At 33.9% G+C, this 19,273-nt stretch overlaps 1 protein-coding gene across 1 annotated transcript in view; it reads right to left on the bottom strand.

Moving 5' to 3' along the window:
* LOC133656430 (neurotrypsin-like) overlaps nt 1–19,273 on the bottom strand; it is a 75,600-nt gene that overhangs the window by 11,932 nt on the left and 44,395 nt on the right. Inside the window, exons 6-12 of the mRNA XM_062057508.1 lie at nt 15,995–16,142; nt 15,740–15,918; nt 11,060–11,201; nt 10,762–10,982; nt 7,449–7,590; nt 7,105–7,368; nt 82–207 (exon numbers count right to left, since the gene is read on the bottom strand). Of these exons, the coding sequence (XP_061913492.1) occupies nt 82–207; nt 7,105–7,368; nt 7,449–7,590; nt 10,762–10,982; nt 11,060–11,201; nt 15,740–15,918; nt 15,995–16,142 (1,222 nt within the window). The remainder of the gene's footprint in view (nt 1–81; nt 208–7,104; nt 7,369–7,448; nt 7,591–10,761; nt 10,983–11,059; nt 11,202–15,739; nt 15,919–15,994; nt 16,143–19,273) is intronic.

Raw genomic sequence — 19,273 nt, 5'->3', positions numbered from 1 at the left:
CGGCGAGAAGGATTATGTGATGAAACGGGGCTCCCGGTTACAGTAATAGGGTCTTACTTCTTGCACTAAGGTGTGTTTTACCTGCTGAAGCAGGTGGCGGACGTCAGCGCCCAGCAGGCGCTTATCAGGGTGGCGCTACAGAGAGGACCCCCGCCATCACCACTCTGCGACTGGAGCCACACGGACACCTGCCAGGGCCACGCCGTCCTATGAGGGGTCAGCATCATGTTTATACTCCTTCTAGCACACAGGTGTCTAACTCAATCTGGCTTCAATTTGTGTGGCCCCCAAATTGTGTGTGAATGCTCCAAATTCTGAAGTTGAACTGAAATGCTGACAGAATGTAGTATGAATGTTGGAATAGTTTGAATGTTGAAGAGTTAGAATTTCCAGGAAAAACGGAATTTGGTTTGGAACTTGGGAAAGTGTTAGTTTGAATGTCCAGGGTGGTGGAATGTGTTGACGTTGGAATGGTTTGAAAAGGTTGAAAAATGTGGGGATTGTGCAACTTTGAAAAAATGTCCCATTCATTTCAATGGGGACTTCCTGGAAATTTGGGAATTTTGGGAAAAGCGGGATTTTTTTGAAAATGATTAGGAGCATGAATGTCTTAAATGATCTGAATTGGTTGGTGTTGGAATTGTTTAAATCAGGGAGAAAATGTTGAAGTAGTAAATGGTATTAGGGAATTTTGGGAAAAGCGGGAATTTTTTTGAAAACGGTGATCAACTGGAATGGTCTGAATGAGTTGAAATGGTTAGTGTTGAAATTTTCCAAATTGGTCAAGAAATGTTGAAGTTGTAACATTGAATTGAGAAATTGTATTACAGAATTTCTGGAATTTAGGGAAAAGCGGGAATTTTTCGAGTTAAAAAAACAACTTCGTTTATTGTCCTGACTAAAAGGAATGTTTTGATGGTGGAAAGGTTGAAATGCGTTGAAAAATTTCGAAGGGGTAGTCGCGAGGAAAAAAAGGGTGGAAATAGGGCTCTGGAAAACCAGGAAGTCTGGAAAATGCTGGAATTTTTTTGAACTTGGAAAAAAGAGGAACTTTCTGGATGGTGGAATGTGTTGAAGGTGGAATGGTTTGAATAGGTTAAAAAATGTGGGAATTGTGCAACTTTGAAAAAATGTCCCATTCATTTCAATGGGGACTTCCTGGAAATTTGGGAATTTTGGGAAAAGCTGGATTTTAAAAAAATGATTAGGAGCATGAATGTCTTAAATGAGCTGAATTGGTTGGTGTTGGAATTGTTTAAATCAGGGAGAAAATGTTGAAGTAGTAAATGGTATTAGGGAATTTTGGGAAAAGCGGGAATTTTTTTGAAAACGGTGATCAACTGGAATGGTCTGAATGAGTTGAAATGGTTAGTGTTGAAATTTTCCAAATTGGTCAAGAAATGTTGAAGTTGTAACATTGAATTGAGAAATTGTATTACAGAATTTCTGGAATTTTGGGAAAAGCGGGAATTTTTCGAGTTAAAAAAACAACTTTGTTTTTTGTCCTGATTAAAAGGAATGTTTTGATGGTGGAAAGGTTGAAATGCGTTGAAAAATGTGGAAGGGGTAGTCGCGAGAAAAAAAGGGTGGAAATAGAGCTCTGGAAAACCAGGAAGTCTGGAAAATGCTGGAATTTTTTTGAACTTGGAAAAAAGAGGAACTTTCTGGATGGTGGAATGTGTTGAATGTGGAATGGTTTGAATAGGTTAAAAAATGTGGGAATTGTGCAACTTTGAAAAAATGTCCCATTCATTTCATTGGGGACTTCCTGTAAATTTGGGAATTTGGGGAAAAGCAGGATTTTAAAAAAAAATATTATAAAAGAGCATGAATGTCCTGAATGAGCTGAATTGGTTGGTGTTGGAATTGTTTAAATCGGGCAAGAAATGTTGAAGTAGTAAATGGTATTAGGGAATTTTGGGAAAAGCGGGAATTTTTTTGAAAATGGTAATCAACTTGAATGGTCTGAATGAGTTGAAATGGTTAGTGTTGAAATTTTCCAAATCGGCCGAGAAATGTTGAAGTAGTAACATGTTGAATTGAGAAATGGTATTAGGGAATTTTTGGAATTTCGGGAAAAGCGGGAATTTTTCCAGTTCAAAAAACAACTTTGTTTTTTGTCCTGATTAAAAGGAATGTTTTGACGGTGGAAAGGTTGAAATGCGTTGAAAAATGTGGAAGGGGTAGTCACCAGAAAAAAAGGGTGGAAATAGGGCTCTGGAAAACCAGGAAGTCTGGAAAATGATGGAATTTTTTTGAACTTGGAAAAAAGAGGAAGTTTGAATTTTCAGGATGGTGGAATGTGTTGAAGGTGGAATGGTTTGAATAGGTTGAAAAATGTGGGAATTGTGCAACTTTGAAAAAATGTCCCATTCATTTCAATGGGGACTTCCTGGAAATTTGGGACTTTTCGGAAAAGCGGGATTTTTTGGAAAATGATTAGGAGCATGAATGTCCTGAATGAGCTGAATTGGTTGGTGTTGGAATTGTTTAAATCGGGCAGGAAATGTTGAAGTAGTAAATGATATTAGGGAATTTCGGGAAAATCTGGAATTTTTTTGAACTTGGAAAAAGGATAGTTTAAATTTCCAGAATTGTGGAATGTGTTAAAGGTGGAATGGTTTGAATGGGTTGGAGAATGTGGGAATTGTGGAAGTTTGAAGAATGGCCAATTCATTTCAATGGGAATTTCCCAAAAAATTGCGAATTTCGGGAATTTTTTTTTTAAAAATGGTAAAAAAAACTTGAATGGTCTTAATGAGTTGAAATGGTTAGTGTTGAAATTTTCCAAATCGGTCGAGAAATGTTGAAGTAGTAACATGTTGAATTGAGAAATGGTATTAGGGAATTCTTCGAATTTCGGGAAAAGCGGGAATTTTTCCAGTTCAAAAAACAACTTCGTTTTTTGTCCTGATTAAGAGGAATGTTTTGACGGTGGAAAGGTTGAAATTCGTTGAAAAATGTGGAAGGGGTAGTCACCAGAAAAAAAGGGTGGAAATAGGGCTCTGGAAAACCAGGAAGTCTGGAAAATGCTGGAATTTTTTTGAACTTGGAAAAAAGAGGAAGTTTACATTTTCAGGATGGTGGAATGTGTTGAAGGTGGAATGGTTTGAATAGGTTGAAAAATGTGGGAATTGTGCAACTTTGAAAAAATGTCCCATTCATTTCAATGGGGACTTCCTGGAAATTTGGGAATTTTCGGAAAAGCGGGATTTTTTGGAAAATTATTAGGAGCATGAATGTCCTGAATGAGCTGAATTGGTTGGTGTTGGAATTGTTTAAAACGGGCAAGAAATGTTGAAGTAGTAAATGGTATTAGGGAATTTTGGGAAAAGCGGGAATTTTTTTGAAAATGGTAATCAACTTGAATGGTCTGAATGAGTTGAAATGGTTGGTGTTGAAATTTTCCAAATTGGTCAAGAAAATGTTGAAGTAGTAACATGTTGAATTGAGAAATTGTATTGCGGAATTCCTGGAATTTCGGGAAAAGCAGGAATTTTTCCAGTTCAAAAAACAACTTCGTTTTTTGTCCTGATTAAGAGGAATGTTTTGTTGGTGGAACGGTTGAAGTGGGTTGACAAATGTGGAGGGAGTAGTCGCCAGAAAAAAAGGGTGGAATAAGGCTCTGGAAAACCAGGAATTCTGGAAAATGCTGGAATTTTTTGGAACTTGGAAAAAAGAGGAAGTTTGAATTTCCAGGATTGTGTAATGTGTTGAAGGTGGAATGGTTTGAATAGGTTGAAAAATGTGGGAATTGTGCAACTTTGAAAAAATGCCCCATTCATTTCAATGGGAACTTCCTGGAAATTTGGGAATTTTCGGAAAAGCGGGATTTTTTGGAAAATGATTAGGAGCATGAATGTCCTGAATGAGCTGAATTGGTTGGTGTTGGAATTGTTTAAATCGGGCAGAAAATGTTTAGGGAATTAGGGAATTTTGGGAAAAGCGGGAATTTTTTTGAAAACGGTGATCAACTGGAATGGTCTGAATGAGTTGAAATGGTTAGTGTTGAAATTTTCCAAATTGGTCAAGAAATGTTGAATTTGTAACATTGAATTGAGAAATTGTATTACAGAATTCCTGGAATTTAGGGAAAAGCGGGAATTTTTCGAGTTAAAAAAACAACTTCGTTTTTTGTCCTGACTAAAAGGAATGTTTTGATGGTGGAAAGGTTGAAATGCGTTGAAAAATGTGGAAGGGGTAGTCGCGAGGAAAAAAAGGGTGGAAATAGGGCTCTGGAAAACCAGGAAGTCTGGAAAATGCTGGAATTTTTTTGAACTTGGAAAAAAGAGGAAGTTTAAATTTTCAGGATGGTGGAATGGTTTGAATAGGTTGAAAAATGTGGGAATTGTGCAACTTTGAAAAAATGTCCCATTCATTTCAATGGGGACTTCCTGGAAATTTGGGAATTTTCGGAAAAGCGGGATTTTTTGGAAAATGATTAGGAGCATGAATGTCCTGAATGAGCTGAATTGGTTGGTGTTGGAATTGTTTAAATCGGGCAGAAAATGTTTAGGGAATTAGGGAATTTTGGGAAAAGCGGGAATTTTTTTGAAAACGGTGATCAACTGGAATGGTCTGAATGAGTTGAAATGGTTAGTGTTGAAATTTTCCAAATTGGTCAAGAAATGTTGAATTTGTAACATTGAATTGAGAAATTGTATTACAGAATTCCTGGAATTTAGGGAAAAGCGGGAATTTTTCGAGTTAAAAAAACAACTTCGTTTTTTGTCCTGACTAAAAGGAATGTTTTGATGGTGGAAAGGTTGAAATGCGTTGAAAAATGTGGAAGGGGTAGTCGCGAGGAAAAAAAGGGTGGAAATAGGGCTCTGGAAAACCAGGAAGTCTGGAAAATGCTGGAATTTTTTTGAACTTGGAAAAAAGAGGAAGTTTAAATTTTCAGGATGGTGGAATGGTTTGAATAGGTTGAAAAATGTGGGAATTGTGCAACTTTGAAAAAATGTCCCATTCATTTCAATGGGGACTTCCTGGAAATTTGGGAATTTTCGGAAAAGGGGGATTTTTTGGAAAATGATTAGGAGCATGAATGTCCTGAATGAGCTGAATTGGTTGGTGTTGGAATTGTTTAAATCGGGCAGAAAATGTTTAGGGAATTAGGGAATTTTGGGAAAAGCGGGAATTTTTTTGAAAACGGTGATCAACTGGAATGGTCTGAATGAGTTGAAATGGTTAGTGTTGAAATTTTCCAAATTGGTCAAGAAATGTTGAATTTGTAACATTGAATTGAGAAATTGTATTACAGAATTCCTGGAATTTAGGGAAAAGCGGGAATTTTTCGAGTTAAAAAAACAACTTCGTTTTTTGTCCTGACTAAAAGGAATGTTTTGATGGTGGAAAGGTTGAAATGCGTTGAAAAATGTGGAAGGGGTAGTCGCGAGGAAAAAAAGGGTGGAAATAGGGCTCTGGAAAACCAGGAAGTCTGGAAAATGCTGGAATTTTTTTGAACTTGGAAAAAAGAGGAAGTTTAAATTTTCAGGATGGTGGAATGGTTTGAATAGGTTGAAAAATGTGGGAATTGTGCAACTTTGAAAAAATGTCCCATTCATTTCAATGGGGACTTCCTGGAAATTTGGGAATTTTCGGAAAAGCGGGATTTTTTGGAAAATGATTAGGAGCATGAATGTCTTAAATGAGCTGAATTGGTTGGTGTTGGAATTGTTTAAATCGGGCAGGAAATGTTGAAGTAGTAAATGGTATTAGGGAATTTCGGGAAAATCTGGAATTTTTTTGAACTTGGAAAAAGGGTAGTTTAAATTTCCAGAATTGTGGAATTTGTTAAAGGTGGAATGGTTTGAATGGGTTGAAGAATGTGGGAATTGTGGAAGTTTGAAGAATGGCCAATTCATTTCAATGGGAATTTCCCAAAAAATTGAGAATTTCGGGAATTTTTTTTGAAAAATGGTAAAAAACTTGAATGGTCTGAATGAGTTGAAATGGTTAGTGTTGAAATTTTCCAAATCGGCCGAGAAATGTTGAAGTAGTAATATGTTGAATTGAGGAATGGTATTAGGGAATTCTTGGAATTTAGGGAAAAGCGGGAATTTTTCCAGTTCAAAAAACAACTTGGTTTTTTGTCCTGATTAAGAGGAATGTTTTGACGGTGGAAAGGTTGAAATGCGTTGAAAAATGTGGAAGGGGTAGTCACCAGAAAAAAAGGGTGGAAATAGGACTCTGGAAAACCAGGAAGTCTGGAAAATGCTGGAATTTTTTTTAACTTGGAAAAAAGAGGAAGTTTGAATTTTCAGGATTGTGTAATGTGTTGAAGGTGGAATGGTTTGAATAGGTTGAAAAATGTGGGAATTGTGCAACTTTGAAAAAATGCCCTATTCATTTCAATGGGAACTTCCTGGAAATTTGGGAATTTTGGGAAAAGCTGGATTTTAAAAAAATGATTAGGAGCATGAATGTCTTAAATGAGCTGAATTGGTTGGTGTTGGAATTGTTTAAATCGGGGAGAAAATGTTGAAGTAGTAAATGGTATTAGGGAATTTCGGGAAAATCTGGAATTTTTTTGAACTTGGAAAAAGGGTATTTTGAATTTCCACAATTGTGGAATGTGTTAACGGTGGAATGGTTTGAATGGGTTGGAGAATGTGGGAATTGATCTATTGTAATCCACAGGAAGATTTTGTCCTGACCCGAGATCTACAAAGCAGAGAGGAAGCAGGACCTGACCCCCCCTCCAGGCACCTTTTTCTTTAAACTGTTTTGTGACCAAAGACAGCGGCTGTTTACGACCCACGTCCCTTTCGAAACTGTTGCCATGTAATCAGGGAAAGTCCAAATAAAAGAGGAGGCGTGCAACCTTTCGTCAGAGCGCGGTGGAAGACTGACAAAGAGCACAGCCCAGACGTTTCTCCTCAATGAGCTAAATTGAATTCTGTTTCTGTTTAATTCCTTGCTTCTTGTCTTGTTTAATAGACGTCATCAGTGTTTGAACCTGACACACGTCAAAAGTGGTAAAGGACTGGCTAAATCAGGCTAGAATGAAGGTTTTAGAATGGCCTTCCCGAAGCCCGGACTTAAACGTGTGGACAATGCTGAAGAAACAAGTCCATGTCAGTACCTAATGCGATGTCCTACCTGAGCATATTTCGTCCCCCTTCCCCCTGCAGCTTCCTCAGGCCGCAGCTCAGCTCCTGGCGCGGGACTTGAACCGCCGACACCGCTTGCGGCGCCGCGACGTCACACCTGACCCCCGCCGCCTGCCTGCGTCTGCAGCCCATGATGCTTTGGCCCAGGGAGGGACACTCGCCCAGGAACTCCTCCTTGCCCGTGCACCTCACCTGGTCCAGGTGCACCGGGCCTTTGCCTTGCCCGAAGCCCCCGGCTGCCACCGCTCCGGCACTGTGGGAGAGGAGGGGGTTTTAGAGGTCGTGAAGGTTTGTCCTAAGTTCTACGTGGGCCTGCAATGTGTCCGCAGTCACCTGTGTCCCAGCTGCCTGCACACCACGGCTGCATTGAGGTCGTTCCATCCGGAGTCACAAATGACGCCCCAGTCGCCATGGAGATACACCTCCACACGCCCCTCCTTCCTGCTGCTGCCACCCGCCAGACGCACCAGTGGACCTGACACGGCACGATAAATACCAGGTGAGGAGATGCAAGTCATCAGCAGTCACTTGACACACAACACAAACAACATGATTTTTACTAAGATAGTCATGCTCCATTTTGTAGAATCAAATATTTCTATATGTTTTTGCAGTCATTTTGTAATAATTATTTTTTAAATCAATATCAAATATTTTTAGTTTTGCATAGTTTTTTCTTTTATGCACAGTATTAAAATATTTTGTAGATATATATATTAAAAAAATAAAACTAAAACAAAAATGGCAATTATAAAATATTTAGAATTTTAAATAATGTATTGATTAAGAAAATTATGTAATAAAATATGTACCTATATATATATATATATATATATATATATATATATATATATATATATATATATATATATATATATATATATATATATATATATATATATATACCGCCCCGAGTGCAGCTGGGATAGGCTCCAGCACCACCCCCTGACCCTGAGAGGGACAAGCGGTAGAAAATGGATGGATATAAATATATGTAGAAGTTGTGTAATTAAAGTTTTATGTAATAAAATTGTGATGAAAATATGCAATAAAAACATTTATATACTCTAATATAGATGCAGTGATTTATCAAAAAACATATTTACAGTAATATATATATATATATATATATATATATATATATATATATATATATATGTATATATAAAATTTACAGTAGCATATTTATTTATATATTTTAATATATATCGTTTTTTTCAACAAAATATTTATTTAATGTGTTAAATATTTAAGTTTTTGGTAGTCATTCATTTATTAATGACATAGGTATACTTCTATTATATATATATATATATATATATATATATATATATATATATATATATATATATATATATATATATATATATATATATATATATATATATATATATATATATATATATATATATATAGGGACGGCGTGGCGAAGTTGGTAGAGTGGCTGTGCCAGCAATCGGAGTGTTGCTGGTTACTGGGGTTCAATTCCCACCTTCTACCTTCCTAGTCACGTCCGTTGTGTCCTTGGGCAAGACACTTCACCCTTTGCCTCTGTTGGCTGCTGGTTAGCGCCTTGCATGGCAGCTCCCGCCATCAGTGTGTGAATGGGCAAATGTGGAAATACTGTCAAAGCGCTTTGAGTACCTTGAAGGTAGAAAAGCGCTATACAAGTATAACCCATTTATCATTCATTATCATTTATATATATATATAATATCTATTTTTTTAATTCCATCCATCCATTTTGTCTTACATATTTGACATATTTTAGTTTTTAATCAAAAATTATTTAATGTTTGAAATATTTTGTAAATGCCATTTTTGTTTTGTTGTTATTTGATTATGACAGAATGGTATTTATTAATTTAACAATGTGTGTTACAAATGGTAAATCTGTTATTCTATTTTTTTAATTATATTAAAAAAATATATATATTTATGAAAAAATATATAATATGTATATATAGAGTAATATATATACAGTAATTTATCAAAAATTATATATACTTACAGTAATTTATATTTGATATTATATATACTGTATATTACTGTAAATATATATGTATACATTATTACATACAACTTCTATAAACTTCTACCGGTATTATATGTATATACATCTATTCAGAAATGTTCTTACATATTTTACATATTGTAGTTTTTTTATAAAAATGTTATTTAATGTTTGAAATATTTTATAATTGCCATTTTTGTTTTGTTGTTATTTGATTATGACAGAATGGTATTCATTAATTGATTAATTAATTAAGTGTGTTAATAATGGTAAATCTGTTATTACATATTTTTAATTATATATATATTTTTTTAAATATATGAAAAAATATGTAATGTATATATATATATATATATATATATATATATATATATATATATATATATATATATATATATATATATATATAGTAATTTATCTAAAATTATATATATTTACAGTAATGTGTATTTTATATTATATATAATGTATATTACTGTAAATATATATGTATATTATTACATACAACGTATATAAACTTCTATTATATGTATATACATATATTTTAAAACATTCTTACATATTTCACATATTTTTGTTTTTTATCAAAAATTAGTTATTCAATGTTTGATATATTTTATCAATGCCATTTTTGTTTTGTTGTTATTTGATTATGACAGAATGGTATTCATTAATTTAATAATGTGTGTTAATCTTAAATCTGTTATTCTATTTTTTAAATTATATTAAAAAAAAATAATTTATGAAAAAAAAAAAATATATATATATATATATATTTATGAGTAATATATATATACAGTAATTTATCAAAAAAGATATATATTTACAGTAATGTATATTTTATATGATATATACTGTATATTACTGTAAATATGTATAGATATATTATTACATACAACTTCTTTAAACTTCTATTACGTATATGTATATACATATATTTTTACAAATTCTTACATATTTTATATATTTTAGTTTTTTTTTAATCAAAAATTATTTATTTCATGTTTGAAATATTTTGTCAATGCCATTTTTGTTTTGTTATTTGATTATGACAGAACGGTATTCATTAATTTAACAATGTGTGTTAATAATGGTAAATATGTTATTCTATTTTTTAAATTACATACATTTAAAATCAATTATGAAAAAATATATAATATGTATATATATATATATATATACATATATATAGTAAGATATATACAGTAATTTATCAAAAATTGTATATATATTTACAGTAATGTATATTTAATATTATATATACTGTATATTACTGTAAATATATATATATATATATATATGATTACATACAACTTCCATTAACTTCTATTATATGTATATAAATACTGTATATTACTTTTTTTTTTAACATATTTTAGTTTTTTTAATCAATAATTATTTGTTTAATGTTTGAAATATTTTATAATTGCCATTTTTGTTTTGTTGTTATTTGATTATGTCAGAATGGTATTTATTAATTTAACAATGTGTGTTAATAGTGGTTAGTCTGTTTACCCTATTTTTTAAATCATGTATATTTTTAAAAATTCAGTTTTTGATGGGAAAAATATATATAATAGTTGTATGATTAAAAAGTGTATGTCACTGATAGTGAGCTCTTGGCCTCCTCACCTGTAGAAAGAGCGATGGCGGGAACTTCGTTGGTGTCCGTGCTGCTGCGTCCTCTGCAGCGCACGCCCACGTCCTCGCCATGGGAGCAGTCGGTGCGACCCCAGATGCCGTGGCGGCAGTCCAGCAGGGAGGTCTCCGAGCCGTCGCAGTGGACGTCATCCAGCAGGATCAGACCCGCACCTTCGCCGAACGTCCCGCCTGACACCACCTCTGCATGACCCCTGGGGGAGGAGGTAAAGTCCCTTGTTTCTCCTTTTCTTAATGTGCCTGGGTCTATGGTCCTGCATCTCCTGCATACCTGTAGCCCAGCTGTCCACACACCACCTGGGCATGCTGCTGGGTCCAGTGGTCATCACACACGGTCCCCCAGTCCCCGCTGTGGAGCACCTCCACTCTGCCTTCCCAGGGACTGTCTCCACCTACCAGGCGCACCACGCCGTCTGAAAACATGACATCCATTTATTATTACACTACATCCATTTTTGATTCTATTTTGGTGTTGTGAGTCTTATCATTATTAATATTCAGATCAGGAGTGTCTAAACTTTTTCCACTAAGGGCCGCACACTGAAAAGTTAAAGCGTGCAGGGGCCACTTTTTTATTTTTACATTTTAAAACCCAAACAATACATGGATTAATTTGTTTATGCTCCTGTGGATCCTGTGTAGTTATATGTTAATATTTTATTTTCACATTCAATACTATCCTTCCATATAAAGTTAGATTTTTTTTTGTTATGTTTTATGCCCTTTTTGTCAGTGAAACCCCGTTTTTTTTATGGCAAAATCACAAAATATGCAATATTTCCTCTGCCCGTCACAAATTTCAAAGTGGAATATTTGATGAGAAGTATGGAGACATAGGTCAATAATTCATAACAACATTATATATATATACATACATTAAAAAAATATGTATATATATACATATATACTGTATATATATATATATATATATATGAAAATATATATATACATTAAATATATATATATATATATATATATATATATATATATATATATATATATATATATATATATATATATATATATATATATACATATACATTAAAATATATAAATATATTATATGTATATTAAAATATATATATATATTAATATATATATATACATATATATATATGTATACACATATATATATTTATATATATATATATGTATATATATATATATACATATATATATATATATAAATATATTAAAAAAAAAAAAACATATATATATATATATACATATATATATATATAAAAATATATATATATATATATATATATATATATATATATATATATATATATATATATATATATATATATATATATATATATATATATATATATATATATATATATTTTAATGTATATAGTTTTTTATCAACAAAATATTTATTTAATGTGTCCATTTAAACATTTATTATTACACTACATCGATTTTTTAATTCTATTTTGGTGTCATGAGTTTTATTATTATTAATGTATTTTAGCAGTACTGTTTTTCCATTTACACTACATTTTGAGGTGAAATTATTGCAACTTACCATATTTTTTTTACAATTTAGTTGAAAAAAAATCGACTAAATAATCGACTAATAATAGTATTCACTGTTAGATGTGGCCCTCTGGGGCCAAACATAACTGCGATGTGGCCCTCAGTGAAAACCACTTTGACACCTCTGTTCTAAAAATACTATCTAAAAAAAACTCCACAAAAAAGTGGAATAAAAGTGTATTTCAACGATAAAATGTTGAAATGATCGCTTTCTTAACACAAAAAATGAAACAACTTGGATTGTTTTAATAATATTGATCTATTCAATTATTTTACATCAAATATTACACTTTGAAATATGTTTTGGGGAAAATGTTGCATATTTTGCCATATAAAACTAAGGTTTTCTTTGAAAAAGAGCATAAAACAAAACAAAAATGTAAGTTAATAAGAAGTAAATTTATTTAAAAAAATGAATGACTTATTCCTAGCACTTTTTTGAGTGGGGCCCTTTTGGATCCCGAAGACCTTTAGTGTATTTTTTTAATAAAAAAAACCCGTCCTTGTTTAAAAAAAAAAAAGAATCAAAACAATGTTGTTTGTTCTGGCCCCCCTTGACTTTGACACCTGTGTTTTAGAAAGTGCCGCAGACCGTTAAAAAATGATCTGGGGGCCGAACTATGGACACCTCCTGATTTAGATACTTTTATGAGTTATTCTTCTCTAGAGGCCGTCGTACTGGCTCGTATTCCATGTGTGGGATTGTGTTGCGGGAGTTACTTCCATCAAGGCAGCTGTTTCTGCTTGTTCATGATTTATTGATGTGCAGAAGATATAAATAGAAATTGTAAGTGTGTGTGTGTGTGTGTGTGTGTGTGTGTGTGTGTGTGTGTGTATGTGTGTTCTTGTATTTCTGCCCTTCTTGAGACATCAACAAGGAAAAGTAGCTTCCATATGAGGAGGTGTGAACAAGTGATGACATAAATCATGGTCCCAATACAGAAAACCATTGCATCTAATAGAGAATGTCTCATTAGCACCCCTGGTGGTGAAATCTATCAAAATGAGGGTGGTCCCAAAAAGGAGGGGTTTTTCAAATTCGGTTTTAAAAGTGCTCCTCCTCTGGTCAACATATGAAATAACAAGTGTGTGTAAGAAATTGAAATGCGCCCCCTTTGGCCAAAATTCATTAAAAAAAAAAAATGTATATAGAGATATACTGTAATAACTTGAAGTAAATAATTAATATTAAAAACCAATTACAAACAAAAACATTATTTTTAAATAATTAACTAAAAGCAGCCTTTTTCTCACAATGTGTCGACATTTTTCTTTTAAAATTAGGAACAAATTCTCATATTATTACTGTTTCTGTAATGTTGCAATATTTTCTCTTAAAATTATTACTTTTTCATGTAAAATGATCACTTTTTAATGCAAAATAGTGACATTTGTCATACAAAATTCTGACTTGTATCCAAACAGTCATTTTTTTGTTTTGTTGTTCTTGTAAAATAGTGACTTTTTTTTTAAGTAAAATTATGACTTTTAGTCATAATTTTGCAGAAAAAAATTCCAATTATTATTATAATATTGCCAACATTTTACAGTTTTTTTTAATAAAATTGTGACTTTTGCCGAGTGAAATTACGACTGTTTTCGTAAAATTGCTAAAATTTTAAGCTTTTCTTGTAAAATTGCTATTGAGTAAAATTCCAACTTTTATCATAATATCGCACAAATGTTCCGTTTTTCTTGTAAAAATGTGGACTTGCGTTGAGTAAAATGACGACTTTTATTATAACACTGCCAAAATTCTAAGTTTTTCTTGTGAAATTGTGACCTTTTTCTTGTGAAATTCCAACTCATTTTTCACAACAAGTTTTTTTTATATTTGCATAGTATGTATATATTATTAATGTTGTAAATAAACATCTTTATATATCTAGAAAGGGTGGTCCTAAAGAGGTAGGCATTTTTCAGAGGTCTCAAGAAGGCCAGAAATACATGTGTGTGTGTGTGTGTGTGTGTGTGTGTGTGTGTGTGTGTGTGTGTGTGTGTGTGTGTGTGTGTGTGTGTGTGTGTGTGTGTGTGTTTGTTCTTGTATTTCTGCCCTTCTTGAGACATCCACAAGGAAAAGTAGCTTCCATATGAGGAGGTGTGAACAAGTGATGACATAAATCATGGTCCCAATACAGAAAACCATTGCATCTAATAGAGAATGTCTCATTTGCACCCCTGGTGGTGAAATCTATCAAAATGAGGGTGGTCCCAAAAAGGAGGGATTTTTCAAATTCAGTCTGTCTATCTGTGTTGGCCCTGTGATGAGGTGGCGACTTGTCCAGGGTGTACCCCGCCTTCCGCCCATGTGCAGTTGAGATAGGCTCCAGCACCCCCCGCGACCCCAAAAGGGACAAGCGGTAGAAAATGGATGGATGGATGGGTTTTAAATGCGTCCCCCCTCTGGTCAACATATGTAATAACAAGTGTGTGTAAGAAATTGAAATGCGCCCCCTTTGGCCAAAATTCATTTAAAAAAAAAATATATATATATATATATATATATATATATAGAGACCTACTGTAATAACTTGAAGTAAATAATGAAGATTAAAAACCAATTACAAACAAAAAACAAAAAGAAATTAACTAAAAGCAGTCTTTTTCTCACAATGTGTCGACTTTTTTCTTATAAAATTGGGGACAATTTCTCATATTCTTTCTGTTTCTGTAACATTGCAATATTTTCTCTTAAAAGTATTACTTTTCCATGTCAAATTATTACTTTCTAATGCAAAATGGTGACATTTGTCATGTAAAATTCTGACTTGTATCCCAATATTGCCAATTTTTTTGTTGTTCTTGTAAAATAGTGAAATTTTTTTAGTAAAATGACAAGCGGTTGAAAATGGATGGATGGATAATAATATTGCCAAAATGTTACAGTTTTCTTATAAAATTGTGACTTTTGTCGAGTAAAATTACGACTCTTTTCGTAAAATTGCCAACATTCTAAGCTTTTCTTGTAAAATTCCAACTTTTATCATAATATGGCACAAATGTTCAGTTTTTCTTGTAAAATTTGGACTTGCGTTGAGTAAAATTACAACTTTTATTATAACACTGCCAAAATTCTACGTTTTTCTTGTGAAATTGTGACCTTTTTCTTGTGAAATTCCAACTCATTTTTCACAACAAGTTTTTTTTATATTTGCATAGTATGTATATATTATTAATGTTGTAAATACACATCTTTATATATCTAGAAAGGCTGGTTCTAAAGAGGTAGGCATTTTTCAGAGGTCTCAAGAAGGCCAGAAATACATGTGTGTGTGTGTGTGTGTGTGTGTGTGTGTGTGTGTGTGTGTGTGTGTGTGTGTGTGTGTGTGTGTGTGTGTGTGTGTGTGCGCGTGTGTGTGTGTGTGTGTGTGTGTGTGTGTGTGTGTGTGTGTGTGTGTGTGTGCTGTGCCTGTGTATGGGCTGCAAGAGACGCCGGCGTCCTCCATGTGGTCACAGTTGTGCTGCTCCCAGTCGCCGTGGGGACACTGATCCAGGAACAGCTCGTTTCCTGTGCAGCGCACAGCGTCCAGCATAATGGGACCAGCACCCTGACCAAAGTGGGCCCAAGACCAGGCCTTGGCCACACCACTGCCACACACACACATACACATTTCATTCTATTTTGGCTTCATTTCTTTGGACAATATTAGCGTGTGGTCTCTACCTGTAGCCCAGCTGTCTGCACACCACCTCCGCGTCTCTGTCGTCCCATTGGTCGTCGCACACGGAGCCCCACCTCCCGCTGTGGAAGACCTCCACGCGACCCTCGAAGTCTTCCTCGCCTCCGACCAGTCGCAGTGGAGGTCCGCTGCCTGACCGGGGGCCAAATGTCACATGTCGCCTTCTTTTTATGTCACATTTTAGGATTGTGACCTTTTTCTCATACTTTGACACACAAATTAGAGCTGAGAAACAAACAAACAAACAGCAAAGGCAACCTACAGTCTGCAACTAAAAACCCGAAAGAAAATGAAGGGTCTTTGGTGAATCAGAATATTTGATCTTCAAATAACTTAATACACATTTTCTCCATTAAACCTTGCGTACGTTTACGTCTTCAGTGAACATTGTTGTGCTAACGACATGTAGCATTCTTTGTAAACAACGAATAAACCTTATTTAAATGAACTTAGTCTAATAGTTTAATATTCGATGAACACAGAGTATATTTTAGAGGTGTGAATCTTTGGGCATCTAACGATTCCATCAGATTCCGATTCCTGGGGTGTCTTCAGTGAACGTTTTTTTGTGCTAACACATATGTAGCATTTTTTGTAAACAGCGAATAAACCTTATTCAAAGAAACTTAGCCTAATCGTTTAATATCCGGTGAACACAGAGTATATTTTAGGGGTGTGAATCTTTGGGCATCTAAGGATTCGATCCGGTTCCGATTCCGATTGCTGGGGTGTCTTCAGTTACCATTTTTGTGCTAACAAATTTAGCATTTTTTGTAAACATTGAATAAACCTTATTCAAATAAACTTAGCTTAATCATTTAATATTCCATGAACACAGAGTACATTTTAGAGGTGTAAATCTTTGGGCATCTAAGGATTCGATCCGGTTGCGATTCCGATTCCTGGGGTGTCTTCAGTTACCGTTTTTGTGATAACACATTTACTATTTTTTGTAAACAGCAAATAAACTTAGCTTAATCATTTAATATTCGATGAACACAGAGTACATTTTAGGGGTGTGAATCTTTGGGCATCTAACGATTCGATCCGATTCCGATTCCTGGGGGGTTTTCAGTGAACGTTTTTGTGCTAACACATATCATGTAGCATTTTTCGTAAATAGCGCATAAACCTTATCAAATAAACTTGGCTTAATCGTTTAATATTCGATGAACACAGAGTACATTTTAGAGGTGTGAAGCTTTTGGGCATCTAACGATTCCATCCAATTCCGAATCCTGGGGTGTCTTCAGTGAACGTTTTTGTGCTAACAGCATGTAGCATTCTTTGTAAACAACGAATAAACCTTATTTAAATTAACTTAGCCTAATCGTTTAATATTCGATAGACACAGAGTATATTTTAGGGGTGTGAATCTTTGGGCATCTAACGATTCCATCAGATTCCGATTCCTGGGGTGTCTTCAGTGAACCTTTTCGTGCTAACAACATGTAGCATTTTTCGTAAACAGAGAATAAACCTTGTTTAAATAAACTAAGCCTAATCATTTAATATTCGATGGACACGGTACATTTTAGAGGTATGAATCTTTGGGCATCTAACGATTCGATCCGATTCCGATTCCCGGGGTGTCTTTAGTGAACGTTTTTGTGCTAACAACATGTAGCATTTTTCGTAAACAGAGAATAAACCTTGTTTAAATCAACTAAGCCTAATCATTTAAGATTCGATGAACACAGAGCACATTTTAGAGGTGTGAATCTCTGGGCATCTAACGATTTGATCCGATTCCGATTCCTGGGGTGTCTTCAGTTACCGTTTTTGTGCTAACACATTTAGCATTTTTTGTAAACAGCGAATAAACCTTATTCAAATTAACTTAACCTAATCGATTAATATTCGATGGACACGGTACATTTTAGAGGTATGAATCTTTGGGCATCTAACGATTCGATCCGATTCCGATTCCGATTCCTGAGGTGTCTTTAGTGAACGTTTTTGTGCTAACAACATGTAGCATTTTTCGTAAACAGAGAATAAACCTTGTTTAAATAAACTAAGCCTAATCATTTAATATTCGATGGACACGGTACATTTTAGAGGTATGAATCTTTGGGCATCTAACGATTCGATCCGATTCCGATTCCTGGGGTGTCTTTAGTGAACGTTTTTGTGCTAACAACATGTAGCATTTTTCGTAAACAGAGAATAAACCTTGTTTAAATCAACTAAGCCTAATCATTTAAGATTCGATGAACACAGAGCACATTTTAGAGGTGTGAATCTCTGGGCATCTAACGATTTGATCCGATTCCGATTCCTGGGGTGTCTTCAGTTACCGTTTTTGTGCTAACACATTTAGCATTTTTTGTAAACAGCGAATAAACCTTATTCAAATAAACTTAGCCTAATCACTTAATATTCGATAAACACAGAGTACATTTTAGAGGTGTGAATCTTTGGGCACTTAACGATTCGATCTGATTCCGATTCCTGGGGTGGCAATTCGATTCAGAATAGATTCTTGATTAAACACGATTGTCGAGTCATTGTATTATTTGGTGTAGTAATTATAATGAAACTTTTTCAAAACAGGTTGCAAGTTAGAAAAAAGTTTTTTCTGGTTGCATGGAGATGACCTAAAAACGTATCATTAAAAATGGATTCTTAGAAAAATATATAAAATTCAAAATAATGAATTATTTTAAATTTGGGATGAATAAAAATCATGATACACTTTTTGTGCACCCCTAGTACATTTTCCTAATTATCAAAGACCAATTTCCAGTCAACCTAACATGCGTTTTTGTAATGATTTCTCCGATAAACCGAGCGTACCTTTTCGTAATCTATGAAGACCATTTAAAGTCGAACCTAACAAATTTTGTTTTTCGTAAATATACAAATATGATATCGTAAACATCAAAGAGTGAACGTCATGTATGTTTTCGTAATCCCTTTTGTAATCATTTGGACTCCTCAATTAACCAAACGTACGATTTATTGAAACGTCAAAATCAACTAGGAGCTCAATGTTGCTGTCACAGTACCTAACTTATGTGTTTTCCTAACAATCTAAGAGTTGAACCAAACCATTGTGTTGTCAAATATACAAATGTTTTTTCGTAAACATAACGTACATTTTCGTGATCTATGAAGACCATTTGCGCTGGTTTACTAACCTAACTTCCATTTCCGTTAACATCACTATTAATTAATGATTTAACGTGGTTTTCTACACCAAAATTCATCTATTTATTAAACTACTTCAACTTCTTCTTCTTTTCCAGTTTAACGAAACA

Source organism: Entelurus aequoreus, linkage group LG08, assembly GCF_033978785.1.
Source record: "Entelurus aequoreus isolate RoL-2023_Sb linkage group LG08, RoL_Eaeq_v1.1, whole genome shotgun sequence".
NCBI lineage: Eukaryota > Metazoa > Chordata > Actinopteri > Syngnathiformes > Syngnathidae > Entelurus > Entelurus aequoreus.
This window is presented reverse-complemented; position numbering and strand designations above follow the sequence as displayed.